Genomic DNA, 23,244 nt, shown 5'->3' on the forward strand with positions numbered 1-23,244 from the left:
AAGCTTTTTTTATTTTTTAAGTGTATTTTTTTTAAAATAATTTTCACAAATTTTTAAATTTTAAAAACCGATCTTCAAAACTTAAAATTTAAAATTATGTAATTCGCCAGAAAACCGATCAGAGAACCGATCGGAACCGTCGATTTTAGAACCGTTAAGGAACCGGAACCAGAACCAAAATTAGAACTGTTCAGTTCTAAATCAAAATTGAAACCGAAAATTTTTGGTTCGATTCTGAAACTGGAACCGCCGGTTCCGGAAAAGTGCCATGCCTACTTCCATACCTAGACTTCTAACCAAACACCTGATAAATTAATATGTTAGGCTACTTCCAGAGGGACGAGACGAGACCTATAAATTAAATTGAGCCCGCCGAGAGTCTCAACTTCAAACTCCAGAAAACCGAAAAAGAAAAAAGCGCTTCTGTTACTGCAAATCCGCCATGAGAAGGACTAAGGGACGAGGACCACACGGTGTAGGTGGCAAGCAACACCAAAATCTTGATGAAAATTTGACCTACATAGCTATTCAAAACCAACCTCAGCTTGAACAAAAATCTAATATCGGATGCTCTTCTCTTCCATCCACTTCTTCTCGGCAACAAGCTTCGGGATCCAAATCCGCTAAAACTCATCGAAAACCTCAATGGGTGTTACGTAATCAGCCTAACTATGCACCCAAGAACTTGGTTATGGAGAATTCTGAGTTGGGTTCCTCAAAATCGGTCTCTCTGCTGGGTTCTTTGAACTCAGAAGTGAATTCTCCAAAATCTGAACCAACTTGTTCGAAGATTGAGGTGGTTTCTTCAAGTTCTGAAGTCGATTCTTTGATTGTTTGTAAGAAACCGGATAGTGAACCAGAAGATAGGGAAAATCACAAACTGGAATCAACTGAAATGAAATATGAACCAGAAGGTGAAATGGATTATGTTATGAATAGATTGGAAATGCTGAGGTTAGGTGCGGAGGAGCCAGAATTATCTGATGAACAGCTGAGGATCAATGATCAGCTGCAGGACGATGAGGTATTTTCATGAACTTTAACAGAGTTATTGATTCGGAACTTTGGTATCACTGTGTTTGTGTTGGCTTGTTATGCATATTTCGACTTGATATGTCTACAGCTTGTAAAACTTTATTATATGACACAATTGACAGCATGTTGTTTTGATTTGTGCTCAGTTATCGGTAGGACTTTTCTTAAGACGATCCAACGCACACTTTTTTACAGCTTATGGTTGATTTTTCTTGTCCAGGTTTCTATCAATATTAGTTTAGTTTAATTTGTGCATTGTATTTCACATTACATACGGCTTGTCTGCAATTTTTGCTGCTTGAGGCCAAATTCCTAATCACTGGCAGTTAGCACTAATAGTTTGACTGCATATTGTTGGTAACCTTTGAACAACAATAATATCTGTCATGTCTTTACTGACGTAAAACTAGTGCAAGGATATTGATTTTATCTGTCTTCATATCTAAGAACCTGCATCTGTGCAGGTTGGAAGATATTATGTGATGCTGATTAAGTTGATAGTTGAAACACGAATAAGAACATGCTCATTCTGACCTTTTCCCATCCTATTAGCTGCTTACCCTGAGTAAATTCTGGTCCTTTTAGTTGCCTGTTATTGTGCCTATTGTTATCAGAATCTTACGATTCACGATACGAATCTTATGATTTGATTGAATTTTCATACTAGATGATTTGAACCTTATGGGTGAATCAGTATTATCCTAAATCTTACGATTTGAGTTGATTCTCAAGTCGAACGATTCTTTTACCCAACAAAACCAATGGAAAAGTTAATATAGAAGAAAAAAAAAAGAGCAGGAGAATATAGTTATAGAAGATGAAGATAATGAAGGGCTTGAACTTGGAAATAATAATCAATAAATATGGATTTGGATAGGAAATTTTAATGGCTTGATAATCTTACTTTGTTTTATATTAAAATTTTAACTTCATAGTTTGATATTTTGAACTTGACAACTACACAAGTCATTAAGTTCTCTTTCATTTTGTGTTTAGTAAATAATTTCGAATTAAAATTTACATAAATACATTCTTTGCAATTAATTTTTAGTATCTTTTGACAAAATTAACGGAAATATATCCATATTGAATCTCACAATGCGATTCTCGATTCTAAAATAAAAATTTCGATTCTGAATTTGACAACTATGATTGTGCTGTAAAGGTAATTTTAAACTATTGTACTCCTTAATCATTTAAAATAAAGAGATATTTACCAGTTTAGGTGTTCCATCCATATGTATTAACATACATATGTCACTAATCAACTTAAAATTTGGGTTTAGCCGTTTAGCTTATTGTTAAGAATCTGGGCCCTAGGAGTAATTAACCAAATTCATTAACAATTCATTTAGTAATTGGACTTATAATGAGTTGGATTTACGTTTAACACAAAATAGCTGGTTGGTTCACTTTCCTTGTCATATGCTATTCACTCAATTTATGTTTAACCAATGTGGGATTACCCACATACTTCTACACTTGTAAAGGTGTGATTTGGATAGTTGAGCTTCATGTTTTGTTAGTATAGTCAAGTTACTGTGTGAAACTTTGGATGCAATTACTAAAATTGCAAATTTTCTATTTTTTGTTTGGAGTAGAAGGAATTTGAGGGTCTTATCCTCTCCCCCGTCCCACTCTGAATTTCTGCTTTCTCTTTTCTGTGATTTTCTCCAGTTGCTTGCTCTGGAGTCTATTTATGGACAGGATGCCTGCCTTGTTGAAAGGCAAGGAGACCTTCGATCTTTTCAGGTTAGTCTATGGGCCTCTTCATTTGAAGCCATTTTTGCGTACTGTGAAGAAGTTAATAGTACCTGTGTTTTATCTCGCAGATACATGTACATATAGAAGTTCCTGGGGAACTTACTGTAACTGCAAAGCTTAATTCATTTAGCGATCTTAAGATGAAGAAAGAAAATTCAGATGACTTCTCATACTCATTGAAAGTTCAGCATGTTCCACCAATTGTATTGACCTGCTTACTACCTAAAACATACCCAAGCCACCTACCACCTTTTTTCGTGATCTCGGTTCAGTGGTTGGATTCCATTAGGATTTCTAATCTCTGCTCCATGCTGGATGCAATATGGATGGAACAACAAGGGCAGGAAATTATCTATCAGTGGATTGAATGGTTACAGAATTCTTCTCTTTCTTATCTTGGGATTGATCAGGAGATAGTGCTTGGTCCTCATGGCATAAAGCACACTGGAGACAGGCGTGCAGTTTCAGGAAGTGTCTCCCCAGATGTTGATGTTCCTTCAATCAGGAGTTATAATGCTGAGCACTGCCATGAGAGCTTCTGCAAAAACTTGCATGAATGTGTCATCTGTTACAATGAATATTTTGGTAAATTTCACCTTTGCTTGAAAATAGTTTCATTCACTTTCTCTATTAAAATCAGAAGTTAAGATTCAAATTTGAATTATTTTTGTCTGTTCATATGCTCGTCTACCTCCTCTCTTATCTTTCTTTAGGGTTTGGAAATTGAAAAACTGTTAGTTCAATTTATTGTTTTCCAACACCCCCCTCCCCCTCATCTCTCTCTGTCTCTCCCCCTGTTGGGAAAGGTGGTGGTGGTAGCAGTGTTGGGGTGGAGTAGACAATATACTGAGGTCATATCAAGAGGTAGAAGACTTCATTCCACATAAACTAACTGTCCTAGGATTACGGCACATCATTAATATTGCTGTGGAAACTTGGGAGCATTCCATCGGATCTTCTATCATGGTATCTCAACTTGTGACTGATTTTATATCTGGTGCTAATCTTGATAATTACCGTTTTATGATGTCTATATTGGCTATCATTAGTAAATTTTGAGGGATGGCAAATCTTTAGTTGAGAAGGTGGGTACATAATGATTATATATGGGAAAATTCCTTATTCATGCAGCAACTTTGCTACTGGGCCGCTTAGGGAATTGAAAAATTTTGGGTTGCTTTAAGCTTTGGAGGGTTAAAGTTTGAAATAGGTAGAAGAGAAGAAATTGAAGTTGCAAAATGACACAGAACAATAGTATTGTTAAGGATTAATTGTAAATAGAGTTCTAATAGGAGTTAGATTCCTAATAGGTTTATAGTACCCAGTATATGTATTTATGTGTCCCTATTGATGAAAAAAGATAGAGAATATTTTCTTCACACTAAAATTACATGGTATCAGAGCCTTTGGCTCGTTAGCATTTTTTTTTTTTTCGGTTTCTGCGTTGACGTTTTAGGCGACAATTCTGTTTCGTGACTATCAGTCTAGGTCTCCCACCTAGGCTTTTGCTTTTGTCTCATCGCCACCCAAGGGAGGAAGAGTGACCTTCGATCGGCGTCTCCACCAAATCCGGTGGCGTGAAGACTGGCGAGTGTGCCTCACGCGCCGTTAGAAGAATCTGACGTCATCTCACACGCCGGCGAGTGGAGGCGTGTCCCACAGTTTCCGGTGACCGGGTTTCGTCGTCCAGGATCAACTCGACGTCCGGCTTCTTTTCCAGTGGTTAGTTTTCGACTCTGACAGCATTTGGTAGGAGCTTTTTTTGTTTCTTTGCTACTGCTGTTTGCGGCTTTCGGTTCTAAGTCTACTGATTCCTCAATTGCTGCTGCTGCCAATTCAGGTATTCCTACTACATGTCTTAAGTCTATCTCATCAGAGTGGGTCATTGATTCTGGTTGCACAGATCACATGACAGGTAACCCTAGTCTCTTATCCTCAGTAAAATACCCTGAACAATTTAATTGTCATGTTACTCTCGCTGATGGTTCCATATCTTCTGGCAAGTGTGTTGGCACCACCAATCCTATCCCATCTCTTCCGTTGTCTTCTGTTTTTTGTTTGCCTCGTTTTTCATTCAATCTATTGTCTGTTAGCAAAATTACTCGTCTATTGAATTGTTGTGTTAAATTTTATCCTACCTATTGTGTGTTTTAGGATCTTTTGACGAAGCGGATTATTGGTAGAGGACGTGAGTCAGGTGGCCTTTATCTTCTGGGTGAACACGTTTCGTCATCTCTAGCTTGTGCTGGTGCTCTCTCTCTCCTCTTGAGGTTCATTGTCGTTTGGGTCATCCTTCATTGTCTACTTTAAAAAAGTTGTGTCTGCAGTTTCAGTCTTTATCAATTTTAGAATGTGAATCTTGTCAATTTGCCAAACATCATTGTTTACCTTTAGTTCCTCGAGTCAATAAACGGGTTTCATCCCCTTTTGAATTAGTTCATTCTGATGTTTGGGGTCCATGTCCTGTTATTTCTACAACTGGTTTTCGATATTTTCTAACTTTTGTGGATGATTATTCTCGAGTTTCTTGGTTATTTTTAATGAAAACTTATTCTGAGATATTCTCTATTTTCTGTTCCTTTTGTGCTGAGATTAAAACTCAATTTAATACTTCTGTTTGCATATTGCAAAGTGATAATGCTAAAGAATATCTATCTAGTTCCTTCCAATCTTATATGTCACAGAATGGTATTCTTCATCAAACATCTTGTGTTGATACTCCTTCTCAAAATGGGGTTGCAGAAAGAAAAAATCGACATCTTCTTGAGGTTGCTAGGGCACTGCTATTCCAAATGAAGGTCCCTAAACATTTTTGGGCGGATTCTGTCTCTACTGCATGTTTTTTGATTAATCGCATGCCTTCTTCTGTGTTTAATGGTCCCATTTCTTATAGTGGCTTGTTTCTTTCTATACTTTTATTACCAATTGAACCTCATATTTTTTGTTGTACTTGTTTTGTTCGTGATGTTCGTCCACAGGTTTCCAAATTAGATCCAAAGTCCCTTCGTTGTGTTTTCCTTGGGTATTCTCGGCATCATAAGGGGTATCGTTGTTTCTCTCCCGATCTTGACCGTTATCTTATTTCTGTAGATGTCACATTTTTTGAGACTACATTTTTTTCTTCTCCTATATATAAGTGAGGGGGAGGATGATGAGCTTTTAATCTATGCTATCCAGCAATTTCCTAGCTCTCTTGCTCTTGCTCCTATTCCTGAACTTGCACCTACTCCTGCTACAACTTATACTGCTCCTATCCCCCCTCCTGCACCAGCATCTGCTTGCCCCGGTTTTGAACAGGTTTATTCCAGGAGACCAAGAACTCTAGACTCGCTTCCCCCACCTGCCGCTTCAACAGAAGATCCGGTTCCCTCCATTCAACCTGAGCCTGTGCCATCCACTCCTCAGTCAGAACTTGACCTACCCATTGCTCTTCGAAAAGGTAAATGCAAGTGTACCTATCCTATTTCATCTTTTGTTAGTTATAATCGTCTTTCTTCTTCATTTCGTCGTTTTCTAAGTAACCTAGATTCTGTCTTAACACCTAAAACTGTTGTCCAAGTTTTGTCCCATCCTAGTTGGTGTGCAGCAATGAAAGAGGAGATGACTGCCTTAGATACTAATGGTAGGCAAGAAAGCTATTGGTTGTAAATGGGTTTTCACAGTTAAAATGAATCATGATGGATCTGTTGCTTGTCTCAAGGCTCGATTAGTTGCTAAGGGTTATTCTCAGATTTATGGCCTTGATTACTCTGATACTTTTTCTCCTGTAGCCAAATTGTCTTCTTTTCGTTTGTTTATTTCTTTAGCAACTATTTTTGACTGGCATTTACATCAGCTGGATGTTAAGAATGCCTTTCTTCGTGGGATCTTCAAGATGAAGTTTATATGGAGCAACCATCATGTTTTGTTGCTCAGGGGGAGTCGGGTAAAGTGTATAAACTTCGAAAATCTCTTTATGGACTAAAACAGAGTCCTCGAGCTTGGTTTGGTAGATTTTGCAATGTGGTACACCAATTTGGCATACAGAAGGGTACTTCTGATCATTCTGTATTTTTCAGTAGTACTAAGACTAGTTTGATTCTACTTGTGGTTTATGTTGATGACATTGTTATTACAAGGAGTGATTCAGTGGGCATTACATCACTTAAATCATTCCTCCAGACTCAGTTCCAGACAAAAGACTTAGGATTGTTAAAGTATTTTTTGGGTATTGAAGTGTCTAGGTATAAGAGAGACATCTTCTTATCTCAAAGGAAGTATGTCCTTGACTTACTAAAGGAAACTGGAAAGTTGAGTGCCAAGCCATGCAGTGCTCCAATGACTCCCAATTTGCAACTTTCAATTGGTGGTGAACTGTTTGATGATCTTGAGATGTATAGAAGATTGATGGGCAAACTGAATTATCTTACGGTAACACGTCCAGATATTGCTTACCCTGTGAGCGTGTTAAGCCAGTTTATGTCTTCTCCTACTGTTATCCATTGGGAAGCTTTAGGACAAATTTTGTGCTACTTGAAAGGTAATCCAGGTCGTGGCCTCCTTTACAGTAATCATGGGCATTTGAACATTGAGTGTTTTTCAGATGCGGATTGGGCAGGTACGAAAGTTGATAGAAGATCAACTTCAGAATATTGTGTCTTTGTGGGTGGAAACTTGATATCGTGGAGGAGCAAGAAACAAAATGTAGTCTCACGGTCGAGTGCTGAATCAGAATATCGAGCTATACACAATCTACTTGTGAAATAATTTGGATTCGTCAGTTGTTAGAGGAAATTGGCTTCAAGTCATCCTTGCCTGCAAAGTTATGGTGTGATAATCAAGCTGCTCTTCACATTGCATCAAATCCAGTATTCCATGAATGAACAAAACATAACGAGATTGATTGTCATTTCATTCGTGAAAAGATACAACAGGGTGTTATCTCCATAGGGCATATTAAAACAAGTGAACAGTTAGGAGATATCTTTACAAAAGCTTTAAATGGACCTCAAGTTAACTATCTTTGTAACAAGTTGGGCATGATTAACATCTATGCTCCAACTTGAAGGAGAGTGTTAAGGATTAGTTGTAAATAGAGTTCTAATAGGAGTTAGATTCCTAATAGGTTTATAGTACCCTGTATATGTATATATATGTGTCCCTATTGATGAAAAAAGATATAGAGAATATTTTCTTGACACTAAAATTACAAGTATGAAAGGATTTAAACAAAAGTATGGAAATGTAATCTTGTTTTGTTTTCATTTGTTGTCAAGACAGAAAGATAAGAAAAATTGTAAACCATCCGGGACATGACAAAATCTAACTGTAATGCACAATAGTTTTGTGGTAAAAGTAGACTTATTGTCTCCTAAACTAAAAATATGGCCTCTAACGGCTAATTACATATTAAATTTCTTAACATGAATTATGATAATTTCTTTTAAAACCCTAAACATCAATGTTCTCCCTAGCTTATTTTGCATTAAATGCTTTTTTGAGTAAAAAGAAAAAAAATGCTTGAAAAACCACGCAATGGTGGGTTTTTACTGTAAATGGTTTGAGGTCTTGTTTGGAAAACGTATAAACCTTCAATTTTTCTTTCCTATAACACTAGGTCTTCTGCTTCATGACTATGGACCAGAAATATATAATGTTTATCATTCTGTTTTTGTATGTGTTAGAAATGCAATTACGGCAGTTTGGACTTTAGTCTTCCTATTTAGTAGTTTCGTATTTTATTTTTGGTAGGAGATCAACTATTTAGTAGTCTTCTTATTAGTAATTTCTTATTTTTCTTTTGGTAGGAGATCTGCTATTTAGTAATCTTCCTATTTACTTGTCTTTCTATTTAGTAGTCTTCCCATTAGTCGTTTCCTATTTTAATTAATAGTAGGAGATTTCATTCTAGTACAAGCAGAATTATTTTTAACTAAACTCTCTCTAATGAGTCTAAGGTTAGAGCTTCCTTTTAAAGAGCTCGTAATTTTCAGCAACAATAGGTCGAGGAAAGAATCGTGGTAAAACAAAAGCTTTAGCTTTTGAATCAGATTTTATTGTTAACAGGGCCGTGAGGAGATCCTGGTGGTGTGAACATAACACTATAGCTTAGTGAGAGTTGAAGCTTGAAATCTCTGTCAATAATTACAAATAAATATTTGCTAAGGTGTACTATTTTAGGCAAAGTTGCATGGGAACAGGAGGGGCCATGGCCCCCCAAAGACCCATGGCTCTCTGTATGAAAAGGGCTATTGGCTCTCTTATGTTTGCTTTAAAATTTTTTACGCCACACGAATTTTTTATTTATTTATTACATATGCATATAATTGAAGTCATTGAAGCTTCCCCTTTTCTTTTAAAGCAATAATTTTATATTTTTTCCCTTCTTCTCATTTGAATTTGAAAGTAAAACTTTTCCATCTAAATATATCCAGTGAAAGTAACATTTTCCATTATCAAGACATGGTTTTTCACAATGAATAGTTTTCTAATAACTTTAATATAGTTAACTTAAAACTTTATATTATCCAACTTTGTTTTGATTGGCCTGTGTTAGTAAATATTGCTGTATTGATCAATCTAATTTTCAATTCAAAATGAAAAATGGTACGACTCATTATTTTTTTTTAATTTTAGTAGATCCCTCAAAAAATTATTGTCTAGTTCCGTTACTATCTATTTTGTGTATAAAAGTGATCTAGTCATTAGGAATCCTTAAACATACGATTTTCAAAGGCTTTTCTTTGAGAGCAAGAACATGCTTGTCGTTGTTCTTATCATTCCAATCCACATCTGCCTTTAATTGTTACAAATTTGATGTTTAATCTGAGCGAATCACTTTTAATTGTCTTATCTTACGTGCTTGTATATTTCAGAAGAATTGTTATTACCTTTTTCTTCCTTTCAATTTTTTATGTTTTTCTCTTAACAGGCAGTGACTTCATCAAGCTACCTTGCCAGCACTTTTTCTGTGAGAAATGCTTGAAGACGTATTCTAACATACATGTTGCGGAAGGCACAGTGAACAAGCTTCAATGTCCAGATGCAAAATGTGGGGGCATGGTCCCACCTGGTTTATTGAAACGTTTACTTGGTGAAGAAGAATATGAACGTTGGGAGTCCTTAATGTTACAAAAAACACTAGATTCCATGTCTGATGTTGCTTATTGCCCACGATGTGAAACACCGTGCATAGAAGATGAAGACCAGCATGCACAGTGCTCCAAGTGCTTCTTTAGCTTTTGTACACTTTGTAGGGAGCGGCGTCATGTAGGCATAGCATGTCTAACACCTGAATTGAAGCTTCGCATGTTAGAGGTAAATGTATTTGGTCATTTCAAGTATTTTATTTTCCCACTTTGTTTGGCATGCCATACGCTTCTGACCAATGCATAATTTCCTCGAAGCAAATTTCAAGTGGTAAGCAGCTTTTTCGTGAAACAAACTTTATGTAGTGAACAACTTTTCCATAGGAGTGAAATTTATGCATACTTGAGATATTTCAATTAAACAGATCTAACAAACTGTAGCAATTGTGAATGATGACAAGTGAGGATAGTTTTTCTGTCTAATGTCCTGAGGGTCTACTCACTTCATTCCTATGGGTTTTGGTAAAATTTTGTAGTTAGGAGGGTCCCATGGTCACTCCAGGCATGGTGATGCTTGTGAAGGTTTACTATTATTTAGTTTTGGGTAAACAACCCAAAAAATTACAATCAAATTTATAATTGTGGATCTTCATAATAAACTAGAGCTGTAGCTAATTTGTAAACCCACTTTTCAAGTGATGGAATGGCTATTAAAGTAAATCTTTAATGCAAAGTTGCTCCGTGGGCTCAAAAGGGAGCTACTACTTCACTGGGCTGAAAACCAACACCAAATCAAGAGAGACCATCTCACTTGATAAATGCCATTATTTTAATGGCCATGTGATCACTTGAAGTGAGATTTTAGACGCTGTCTACATTTAGTACAAACACATTTGTTGCAATTGTAAATTTGGTCAAAGTTGGTTTTTGTCATTGACCTCTTTATTTCCTTCCATTATAAAGAGAAACAAGTAGCTGAAAAGGCATGGTTAATTGAGAATCCTATTGCCTTTTGATTTGTAAAAGAAATACATCTCTCTAATATTATCTATGGAAGTTTAAAGAAAAGCAGTTATAATCTCCCAGAAGAAAGTGAAGTTCAAAATTCATGAATGGAGCTTTTGAGCTCTGGAAAGCTGAAACATTTTATTTCAAAAGGGGGAGAGAGAGAGAGAGAGATAGAGATAGAGAATAAACGCCCTTGCCTTGAAAGAAAATCTTGTCCCTTATGTTTCCTTAATATTACTTTTTTCTGTGCATGGTGCAATGATGTAACTTTAATGGTTAGATTTTTGGAGGCAAAGGTCAAGGCTCCTTTTGTTGATAGCCAACCAGTACCTCAATTAGAAGAAATTGCTTTTCTGATGTCCTTTACTCTAGATATGTTTTGAAATTTGCAGATGCACAAGAATTCTGCGTCTAAATAGAATAACATTATCATGGATAGTTTTATTTGATTCATGCCAATGCATTTCCCAACCCCTGAACATGTGTTAAATATGCAATTGGACCCTTGAAATTTTATTTTGTTCTTGGATAAAAGATTTTTATTTTTGAATCAGTTAAACTTCCTTGTTGTTATAAAACTTTTTGTGATTTTAGGAATTTATACATTATTGAATTATAAATTATTTTCCCCATTCTTGTTCACCTGCTTTCTCTTGTTCTCAACAAATTCTTGCTTGCCAAACTAGAAAAAAGAAGAAAACAAAAAGAAAAGATTAAGCCTTATCAAAATCACCACCAAAACCCTTATAATTGCTGGAATTACCAAAGCAAATGAAAACATCAGAGAGATACTCAAGAGGGCATTCAGAAAAACAAGCTGCTACCAAGGTTTCCAGCATTAGTGGCAAAGAGAGACTCTAAGGAGGCTGCCAATCTTAATGGAGAGAATGTTTGCTTCTGTGCTTACTCTCTCCTCTTCTTTCCTTCTCTTTCTCCTTCCATCACTGCCAACCTCACCTCTTTTCTGCTCCTGTTGGTGCATGCTTTTGCACCTGAAATGTCTTTCAAACTTCCCCATTCTGTCTCTCTCAGCCTCTATTGTTCCTTCGCAGAATATGGCACTCTCATTGTCATTTCTTCTTTTCTTTTCTTTTTTCTTTTTATTCTCATAATATTTATCTTTTATCTTAAGTATTTTGTTTTATTCTTTTATGTTAATTAGTTATTTATTAAAATGTAAAAAGAATAAAATAATATTTTCTTATCATGTCAGCAAAAGAATATATTTATTTTATTCCCAAGGAGTTTCAAAAATAAAATTCTTTTTACCAGTTGAATGAAATAAGACTTCAAGGGAACTTTCTCTATCCACCTGCATAAACAAGAATTTGGGCAATTTCTTATATTTTTTTGCTTCACCACGTCTTGTTGTAAGTAAAATTTTATGGTATTTGAATATTTAACACTTTGATCATGATATTCTGGTCATATTCCAATTACCCAACTACTTTCAGTGTTAGTTTCCTAGTGGCTTGACAGAAGAATAATCATGTCATGCAAATTAAGCCCTTGACCAGACAATGAAAAAGAACATAAGGATTTATTTGTACTAATTCTCTTCATTTAGTGATTTTGTGTGATCTTGAAACTTACATAGAATTTTTTCTAATATTTCTCTATGGATGAGAAATTAAAATTTCTTATTATTTTTGGACTAAATTAGTATTATTATACTCTTCTATTTTAGGAGCGCAAGATCTAAAGTGATAAGGAGTTTCTGAGTTTGTGTATGTTAATGTATGATATATCACTTTAAGCGAGTGAATAAATAACTTTACAGAGGGCAAATAGAATAACTTTGTTGAAGGGTCAAATTGACATTTGCATGTTGGCATTTGCTTTATACATAAGAAAAAAATGTAGAAATTAAAGGAAATAATATGTTTTTATTTCTTTCAATTTGTGATATATTTTCAACCTCTACTCCACTATATATATACAAAAATTGTTCCAACATAGGAAGTAATCTAAATAGAAATATCCCTAAACTAAGAAACATAATCTTTACACTAATTAGGAATAAACCTAAACTAGGAAACACAATATTTACTTTAATCACAAAGATTTCAACACTCCCCCTCAAGTTGGTGCATAGATATTACTCATGCCCAACTTGCAAACTAAAGGATGAAACAACTTGCTATGCAAACCCTTTGTGAAAACATCAGCTAGTTGCTCTTTTGAAGCTATATAGGAGACGCTTATAACACCTTCAACTATTTTCTCTTTTATAAAGTGACGATCAATATCTATGTGCTTAGTTCGATCATGTTGGACTGGATTGTTCATAATACTGATGGCTGCTTTACTATCACAAAATAACGATATATTTATTGTTTCAACCAACTTTAACTCTTCCATTAATCTGCGCAACCATAGAAGTTCACAGATTCCCTGTGCCATAGCTCTATACTCAGCTTCTGCACTGGACCTTGCAACAACAGCCTGCTTCTTGCTTCTCCATGTGACCAGGTTTCCTCCAACAAAAACACAATAACCTGAGGTTGATCTCCTGTCTTCAAGGGAACCAGCCCAATCCGCATCTGTATAGCCTGTTATTGTTAAATGGCCATGTTTAGAAAATAAAAGTCCTCTACTTGGAGCTGATTTTAAATATCTCAGAATCCGATGCACTGCTTTTAAATGAGACTCCCGAGGGTCATGCATGTACTGACTCACTAAACTTACAGCATAGGAAATATCTGGTCTAGTATGGGCAAGATAAATCAACCTCCCAACCAATCTCTGATACCTGCCAATGTCAACTGAACTTCCCACTCCAGCTTGAAGCTTATGATTAGCTTCAATAGGTGATTCTGCAGGTTTACATCCCAACATATCAGTTTCTTTAAGGAGATCAAGGATATACTTTCTCTGAGAAATAAAAATCCCTTTTTCTGACCTAGCAACTTCTATCCGAAGGAAATATCTCAACTTTCCCAAATCCTTAATCTCAAACTCCCTAGCTAACAAATTTCTCAAGTGAGTCATTTCTTCTTCATTATTTCCAGTCATCACTATATCATCAACATAGACAATAAGCAACGTGATCTTACCTTCATGATGTTTAATGAATAAAGTATGATCAGCATCGCTCTGAATATACCCAAAGGAAAGCATAGCTTTACTAAATCTTTCAAACCATGCTCTTGGTGATTGTTTTAGCCCATATAATGACTTCTTCAGCTTGCAAACTTTTCCTCTGGTTTTGTCATCATCAAATCCAGGAGGAATCTCCATATACACCTCTTCTTTCAAATCACCATGTAGAAAAGCATTTTTAACATCAAATTGATGTAACTCCCAGTCAAGATTGACTGCACAAGACAACAAAATTCTGATTGTGTTCATCTTGGCTACAGGGGCAAATGTTTCCTGATAATCAACACCATAGGTCTAGTTGAATCCTCTGGCTACCAATCTAGCCTTGTACCTCTCAATTGAACCATTTGCCCTATGTTTAACTGTGAACACCCATTTACATCCAACTGGCTTCTTTCCTGGTGGAGGAGTTACAAGATCTCAGGTCTCATTTTTTGCCAAAGCTCTCATCTCCTTAACCATTGCAGCCTTCCATTTTGAATCCTGTAATGCCTCTTGCCAATCCTGCGGTATAGAAACAGAAGAAACATACAAAACAAAGGCTCTATAGGAAGGGGACAGAGCATTGTATGAGATGAAATGGGAGATAGGATGTTTAGTGCATGTTCTAACTCCTTTTCTAAGAGCAATAAGAATATCAAGGTCATTATCAGAAGGACTGGAATCAAGATTAGGATCAGAATCAACAGGAATTAAAGAAGACTCACCGAGTTCTTGCTTTTCTATATCTTCAGGGACCGAAATTGGAGAGGACGGTTGATCAGAGGTCTCATGCTCCATGGTTGTATCTGTATTAGTCTGCCATGTGTAGGTTTTCAAATTAGGTCTATCCAATCTTCCTAGAGATTTGGGTGGTTGCTCTCTCTTACTATCTATGTCTACAGGAATCTCCCCCTGGAAAGAAATGTCATCCATCACCTCTTCCATCTGATATTTCTCCCCCTGAAGAGGTGACTGGGAAGAAAAATAAGATTCAAACTCCCGAAAGGTAACATCCATACTCACAAAGTATTTCCTAGAAGAAGGATGATAACACTTGTATCCTTTTTGAGTAGTAGAGTAACCAACAAACACACACTTCAAGGCTCTAGAATCTAATTTGCTAAGACCATTCTGATGAACAAAGCAAACACATCCAAAGACTTTAGGAGGTACAATATAAGAGTTTTTTTCCTTGAAGAACCTCTAATGGAGTATTAAAATTCAAAGTACGAAGAGGCATACGATTGATAAGGTAAGCAGCAGTCAAAATAGCATCCCCCAAAATGGTTTGGGAAGATTCATAGTGAACATAAGGGACCTAGCTACTTCCAGTAAATGCCTATTTTTCCTTTCTGCTACTCCATTTTGAGCACTAGTATTGACACAACTAGTCTGATGGATAATACCATTAGAATCTAAATACAAAATCAGCATTCATGTATTCAGTACCATTATCAGTTCTTAGGATTTTAACATGCGCATCAAACTGAGTACAAATCATTTTATGGAAATTCTGAAAACACGAAAAAAACTTCATTTTTTGTTTTCATCAAATAAACCCAAGTCAATCTAGTGCAACAATCAATAAAGGTCACAAACCATCTATAAACAGAAAGAGAGACAGTTTTAGTAGGACCCCAAACATCAAAATGAATAGTAGCAAAAGGAATCAAATTTTTATTATTAATCGGAGAATAAGAATGCCTGGTGTATTTGGCAAGTTCACAAGCATCACATACTAATGAATTAAAATCACATTTAGCAGACAAAGTGGGAAATAAACGTCCTAAAACAGAAAAAGAGGGATGTCCTAATCTCCTATGCCATTGAATAACTTCATCGGAAGGATTTCTAGAAGTTCCTAACAAAGCTTGACTGGTACCCGAATTTGAAAAACGGCAAACGTCATCCAACAGATACAGTCCATCGCGCAAGCTACCACTGCCAATCATTCTCCCTGTGTTCAGTTCCTGAAATATACAATGAGTCGGGTAAAAAGTTACTTTGCAATTAAGTGCTTTTGTGATTAAGCTGACAGATAACAAATTAATAGGAAATCTGGGAACATGAAGAACATGGGAGAGTTTAATATTGGAAGTACAGTCAATAGAACCTGTGCTAGCAATTGGTACTAAGGAGCCATCCGCAATGCGAATTTTGTCTGTGCCTTGATATTTAGAATATGTGAGGAAATGTTTTATAGAGCCTGTTGTATGTTTATTTGCTCCTGAATCTATAACCCAAGAGGGTTTTGCAATTTTTGCAAGAAAGGTAAGAAAAGCATTACCTGAATTAACAAAATTGGAGGCCGCAGTCTGAGTTGAGGATGAATCAAGCTGTGACAATAATCGTTTCAGGGACTGAATCTCCTTATCAGAAAAGCTTCCAGCAGTAGATGGTTCCTCAGATAAAGCTCCACTATCAGATATGTGTGCCTGTGGTCTAGAAGAACTGACCCGCTTTCCTCCACGCCCTTTAGTTGGGCGTCCATGTGATTTCCAGCAGAACTCCTTGGTATGCCTGTTCTTACCGCAATAGTCACAAAATAATTGATCTCTATCTGAAGAACTGTTCTTTGCAGCCTGGATATGTTCTCTTGCAGAATTAGCAATCAACCCTGCTTTGTCAATGGTAGATCTGTGAACCATAGCATTCCTCCTAGTCTCCTCTTGCTGTACAAATGAGTATGCTTTCGTAAGGATGGAAAAGGATCTCGTCCAAGAACTTGGACTCGAATATGATCATACTCGTTATTTAGGCCAGCCAGAAAATCATACACACGTTCTACTTCAATCAACTTCTGAACTTGAGACGCATCATCAGTACATCTTGCTTGAAAGTCTTGATAATAATCTAGTTCCTGCCATAACCCCTAAGTTCTGCAAAATACTGAGCGATAGTCAGATCTCCCTGCTTGGTTTCATGAACTTTCTGTTGCAGTTCATACCTCTGAGCATAGTTTCCAGTTTGTGAATACGTCTGTGACGCAGCATCCCATATCTTCTTAGCTGTATCAAGAAGCAAATATCCTTGGGAAATAGTTGGCTGCATAGAATTTATTAACCAAGACATAATAAGAGAATTCTCAGATTTTCATTTGTTAAAACCTGGATCTATCGAAACTGGTTTAGTCGCTCCACCATCAAGGTATCCTTGCAAATCTCTTGCTTCAATAAATAATAAACAAGACCGAGACCAAGCTAGGTAGTTTGTTCCATCTAACTTCACTGGACTAATATGAAGTGAGGGACTCTCTGAGTGAAAACTTATATCACCTTCTTTTCATCACCCATACTGTCAGATTAAAAAAAAAATTCAAACAGAAGTGTGAAGAACCAGCAGTGGCAGAAAAACACCGAAAAAACGAAAAAAAAATTCCAAACGCAAAAACTGGTGCTGAAGAACAGTAGGGGAAAAATCGCCACAACAAGTCGAGCTCGTCGGAACAAGAAATGTCGACGGAGCTTGCCGGAAATAGCCGCACGCGCTGGCTCGTTAAGAACGGCCGAAATCTTCTGGAGGCGCGTGTGCACACGGCCGTGATCGGACGGCGACGCGGCTTGGACGAAGGGCCGATCGGCGGTCCCTCTTCCGTTTGAGCTGGGCGGTGACGGCCAACTCCCACTCCCAGCGGCACTGTGGGTATCTCAGCCCTATTTCAAACCGAAACCGTTACTGAAAAATTCACGGCAATGGCTCTGATACCATGTAGAAATTAAAGGAAAGAATATGTTTTTATTTTTTTCAATTTGTGATATATTTTCAACCTCTACTCCACTATATATATACAAAAATTGTTCCAATATAGGAAGTAATCTAAATAGAAATATCCCTAAACTAGGAAATATAATCTTTACACTAATTAGGAATAAACCTAAACTAAGAAACACAATATTTACTTTAATCACAAAGATTTCAACATATGATAATTACATTCACCTTAAGAATTAAAAAAATAAAAAGAGGAAAATAATTCGTACTAAGAATTTCTCTTAATTTATTAGAAATGACTTCATAAAATCAAAATAAAGTTATCAAAATATTGAAATTGATGAACTATTATATGTTTCAATCGTTTAATTTTTTTTTTCGTCCTCTTTTCTTGTTTGTAATAAAAACTGTATAATTTTTCTTATATTTTTGGATTAAATTAAAAACATCTAAAAGCTTCTGTTAACACTTTTAAAAGATTATTAACGTTATAAAGCATTCAAAAGATTTTGTAATTTGTATTCTTATTTGAATTTATATAACATTGAAAATAAGATCATTAAAATCTCTGTTGCATATTATACAACATGAGGATATGGAGTATAGCATGGAACTTATATATTGTATAACTTAATTTAATAATTTGATAAATTATTTATTATTTTTAGGACGTTTTACATTTTTACTCTATATATGCTTTTATGTATTTTTTTTTATATGCTCAAAAGATTTTTAAAAATATGTTTGCTGACATGATTCCTGTAGCAGGAGTATGTTTTCTATGTTACTTCTGAAATAAATATCTTCACATGGCGATTGATTTTGGCCTACAGGAGCGCCATAATTCATCCCACCTCAAGGATGGGCAAAAACGTAGAGAGCTTGAGATGATATATGAGCTTCGTAGTATCCAGGAAATACTTCGTGACGCTAAGCAATGCCCATCTTGTAAGATGGCAATATCAAGAACTGAAGGTTGCAACAAGATGGTATGTAATAACTGTGGGCAGTTCTTCTGCTACCGTTGTAACAGTGCAATTGACGGATATGATCATTATAGGCAAGTGTTCTTTTGGAATTTTTTTCTTGAATGTTCTTTATTTTTTGGTATCAAAATTTGGTTCATGTTTTATATGATTGTACATTTGTGAGCTTTACACAAACTATGTTCTACTGTGAACTGAAGGGATGGAACCTGTGAACTATTCCCACAAGAAACAATCATGCAGTGGGAGGGGCAGATGAATGTCCGCCAAGTTGGGCCTCGGTTTCAGGCTGAACTCTTTACTGACAAAGCTCACCTGTGCCCTAATTGTCGTCAACCCAATTTGAAGGTGAGTGAAAGACTAGTCCTTTACTCCTTTTTAGATGGATATGGATTGGATTTGAGAATGCTGAAGAGCTAAGTTCTGTTTAAATGTCCAATAGCACGAAGTCAGATGTAGATATTAGGGAAATAGCTTTTTAACCTTCCAGGATATTGAAGGCTTGATAATATCATATTTACGCACATAGAAATTATTGACTGAAAGATTCTCCATTTGACACTCTTTTGGTATGTTTACAGGTCGGCAATAACAATCACATATTTTGCTGGGCATGCCAAACACACCATTGTTACCTGTGCAGACAGACTGTGAGGCGTAGCTCTCAGCATTTTGGACCCAAGGGTTGCAAGCAACACACAGTTGGGTAGATGACAAACAGCATTGGAGTTTTAAAGCCTTGTACTAACAGCATTCAATGCCTAACTTACTAGGGATAAACACTAGTAAGTTATGAATTTGTCTAGTTGATTCTTTTATTATTTTCAAAAAAAAAAAAAAAAAAAAAAAGAGGTTAAATAATTTACAGAAAAGAAATAAATGTAACAATAAATTATTTAGGACCAAAAGTACTATAATAAGAGCAAATGACTATTTAGTCTCTCGGGTTTGGTCATAATTATAGTTTTTTTTCTCTCTTATTTGGTAAATATATTGAATAGTTCTTGAGGTTTAGTGATGTGTACAGGAATGCGGGAATCCTGATCCATTAGCCTCATATAAATTTAATAATGTCATCCTCAGTTCGTAATCAATGAGGACGGGGCTGTTTTTTTTTTTTTTTTTTTTTATAATTATTATTATTATTAAAATTGATCCATATGGAATCAATGTGTCCTGTCTCATCAGAAAATCAAGTATTAAAAATCTTCCCAAAGAATGTTCATGAAATCACTGTTGGTGGTGGTGTGCCCACTCAAGTGGGACCCACATTTTTTTTTTAGTGGAGTGGCGGTACCCAACCACGTGATGAAATAATAATAATAAAAAAAAAAAAAAAGGAAAGTCAGAAGGTTGGTTGCCAACCATTCAAAGTTTGGCAACCAACCACGAAATAAAAGAAAAGTCGTGTGTCACGACTCTCTCACTCTCTCATTCCCTCTCCTATAAATAGGAGGGGGTGCCTCTCAGTTTAGATGTACCAACAACAAAAAGCAGACGAAAAAGAGGTGAGAAAACAATAGAGAGTTTTTGAGTTTTAAAAAGGGTTTTTAAAACTAAGGGTTTAGAATAGTGAAGATTATTGGGGGTGTTTTTGGGAAACACTTGTAAGTGCCACTATTTTGTATTACTCTCTTGTAAGTCTACTATTTTTAATAGTGGAAGAAAAATATTCGGAGTTGGTCCCGTGGACGTAGCCCTAAACAGTTGAAGGTGAACCACGTAAATTTCTGTGTGTCCCAATTTTAATTTTTCGGCTGTGTTATTATTTCTGTAATTTTTATTGCCGGTATCCTAACAATCACTTCCATCAATGTATTTTCTATTTTTTTTATGACATTAATTGCTTGTTAAGCTAATAATAATGATATAAAAGAAAATGATATTTTCTAAATATAATTTGGATCAATTAATTAAATAGGTCTTTCAACATTTTTTTTAACTATCTTCTCTGTGCTTAAATATAAATAAAATATTTTGAACATTTTTTTTTCTAACAGAAAATAGAAAGATAAAAGAGAACGTCTAACTACATTTGATTTGATTGTTGGTTATTTTTGAAAATAAAATATTGCACAAGTTGCTTTTTTGATGTATATTATATTTTGGAATTTATAATTTATAATTATAAATTGTATTTAATATATATTATTTCATAATCTACATAAATTTTAAGAATTAACATTTTACATTACCAAAATCATAAATTAATTTTATTCTTAAAATCTTGTTAACTTTAAATGTTAAAATATTAATATATCAAAAAGCATTCATTTAAATTCCAATGATAAATTTATTAATTAAAGACACAAATTTCATAGTTTTTTTGTTATTAATCAAAATAAACAAATAAAAATACTTTTTTTAATAACAAATAGTTGTGAATCTGCACTTGGCACGCGAACACTTATATGTTCTATTTAGATAATTCAACTGTCGAATTAGAACATGCACCTTCAAAAATTTATACTTTTAAAAAAAATTATATTGTGATACGGATCCACTACCACCAACCACCTATGGAGCTCAAGGGAACAAGGACCACAACAATGGCAATCCATTAGCACTTCCTAATGGACCAATTACAAGGAGTCGTGCAAAGAAGTATGGAGTAACCATATCCTTACACATTCAAGAACAAGTTACAAAAGAGCTCCGTGACCTTGCTTTCAACAAGTGCTATGAAGAACTTGAAGGAACACCTAAATTTCTCACATTAATAGAAGCACATGTTGAATGGGAACATGAATTGGTTAGCACGCCCGTGCTAGATGGCACACCCCAGGCCGTGCCCTCGTCTGACTTGCTGAGGAAAACAACTACCTTGAAGCACACCCTGTGCCAAATAGCACACCCAGGCCGTGCTTCCCTCTGACTCTAAAGCACCCCCGTGCCAAATAGCACACCCTGGCTGTGCTTCCCTCTGACTCTCACGAGGGAACTCCTACATTGAAGCACGCCCATGCCAAATAGCACACCCAGGCTGTACTTCCCTCTGACTCTCACGAGGGAACTCCTACATTGAAGCACGCCCGTGCCAAATAGCACACCCAGGCCGTGCTTGTCCCTGCCTATCATTAAGTTAGTTAGCTTATTTTGAGTTTTTGCTTTGCTAATGGGTTGGGCCTCCAATATTTCGGCCACCCTTGAATAATTAGCCTTATTTTGATTAGATTTAGTCAATCTTTAGTGGATTTGGATTAGATCTCCAAATCCTTAAGTTGTTATGATTTTGTTAGTCAACTCCTTAGTTGGTTTAGATTTGCTAATCCTACTCCTTAGCTAACTCTAAATCCTCTAAGGATCTGGACCTCTTAGATTAGTATAAATAGCTTGTTATTTTGTAATTATTCAATGAATTAAAGACTACTTCTTCATGCTTAGGCGTGTTCATGTTTTTAGAGAGTGTGAGATTGCATTCTTCTAATTGCATCAAGAATCAAGGTAAACTTATCAATTCTTTGTGGCGTTTATCTTATTCTTTTACTCTATTATTGGTGTTCTTGCTTCTTTAAGCTTTGGGTGCCATAGAGGGGAATTTATTCTAGATCTTTGATCTCTTCCAAAACTTGTCATTGAGTTCATGAAATTTATTTTCATTGGGTTCCGCGTCAGTTTGGTATCAGAGCCAAAGATTAAGGTAAATTCTTATTTATCTTAGCTCTAGGGTTTGTGTTTATTTGTTTTCTTATTCATCTTGTTCTTGTGTTTGTTCTCTTGTTCATCTTGTTTCTTTGTGTTTGTTTTTCTTATTTGATTAGTTCAATTCGTTTTGCTTCAATTAAATTTCATAAATTTCGTTATTGTTCAAGTCTGGAAGTTTAGATCTTAGATCTTGTTGACTAAAAAAAAAAAAAGAGTATAGAAAGAAAATTTCGTCCACCATTGAAATTGCTTGTGTGGATCTTGATTTTGTTCCTGAATCCAAGGGATTTGATCCTAATTCAAAGGGATTTTACCTTATTTTGTGGGATTTTGCCATATTTTGTGGGATTATTCCTAATCCTTAGGAGATTTGACCATATTTAGTGGGATTGTTCCTAATCCTAAAGGGATTTGACCATATTTTATGGGATTTAGTTATCCACTATAATCTTGTGATAAAATCCAATCTTAACTACTTGTGGATAAGATAATAAAAATTAGTTGACCATATCTTTTGAGATTGAGCAAATCTACTACAATCCTTGTCAAATCTAAGAATCCTACTTAAATTGGGTTGCAATAAAAGGGACACAAGGCAGCACGCACGTGCTACACCTCTAGCACACCCGTGCTAGATCTTGCCTACTACTTGTTGGACTAGGCCTAATTACACACGCCCGTGCTCCATCTAGCACACCCGTGCTCTGTTCTGACCCTATCTTAAATCATTGTTTTCTTTTGTTTTTTCTTTGATTACTTGCTTTGTTTTGGGTAGAATTAATTAGGTCCATATTTGGTTTGCTTTGTAGTAAGCTAAATTCATACATTATATCCTAATATTGTCTTTCAAATTCTAGTTTCTTTGTTTTTGTGTGAGCTTTCTGTTGCTTCTATTACATTATTAGGGTGTGTTTGCTTGTTTACTACACTCTAATTGATCAATT

At 35.7% G+C, this 23,244-nt stretch overlaps 1 protein-coding gene across 1 annotated transcript; it reads left to right on the top strand.

Annotated features, from left to right (window-relative positions):
• Nucleotides 1-338: 338 nt before the first annotated feature.
• NHL8 (NDR1/HIN1-like 8) lies at nt 339-19,592 on the top strand. Its single transcript, XM_089716369.1, has 7 exons — nt 339-1,024; nt 2,713-2,787; nt 2,868-3,384; nt 9,710-10,095; nt 18,503-18,729; nt 18,856-19,003; nt 19,237-19,592. The coding sequence occupies exons 1-7, from the start codon at nt 443-445 to the stop codon at nt 19,363-19,365; spliced, it is 2,064 nt and encodes a 687-aa protein (XP_089572495.1). The 5' UTR covers nt 339-442; the 3' UTR covers nt 19,366-19,592.
• Nucleotides 19,593-23,244: the final 3,652 nt, after the last annotated feature.

The sequence above is a fragment of the Jatropha curcas genome, chromosome 11, assembly GCF_041381405.1.
Source record: "Jatropha curcas cultivar XTBG-Jc1 chromosome 11, XTBG_Jcur_1.0, whole genome shotgun sequence".
Lineage (NCBI taxonomy): Eukaryota > Viridiplantae > Streptophyta > Magnoliopsida > Malpighiales > Euphorbiaceae > Jatropha > Jatropha curcas.

Excerpts from the sequence above, each read along its gene's own strand:
- NHL8 (XM_089716369.1), top strand. The coding sequence starts at position 443 with ATGAGAAGGACTAAGGGACGAGGACCACACGGTGTAGGTGGCAAGCAA. Across the intron at positions 1,025-2,712 it reads ATCAGCTGCAGGACGATGAG|TTGCTTGCTCTGGAGTCTAT; the intron begins GTATTTTCATGA and ends GATTTTCTCCAG. Across the intron at positions 2,788-2,867 it reads GAGACCTTCGATCTTTTCAG|ATACATGTACATATAGAAGT; the intron begins GTTAGTCTATGG and ends TTTATCTCGCAG.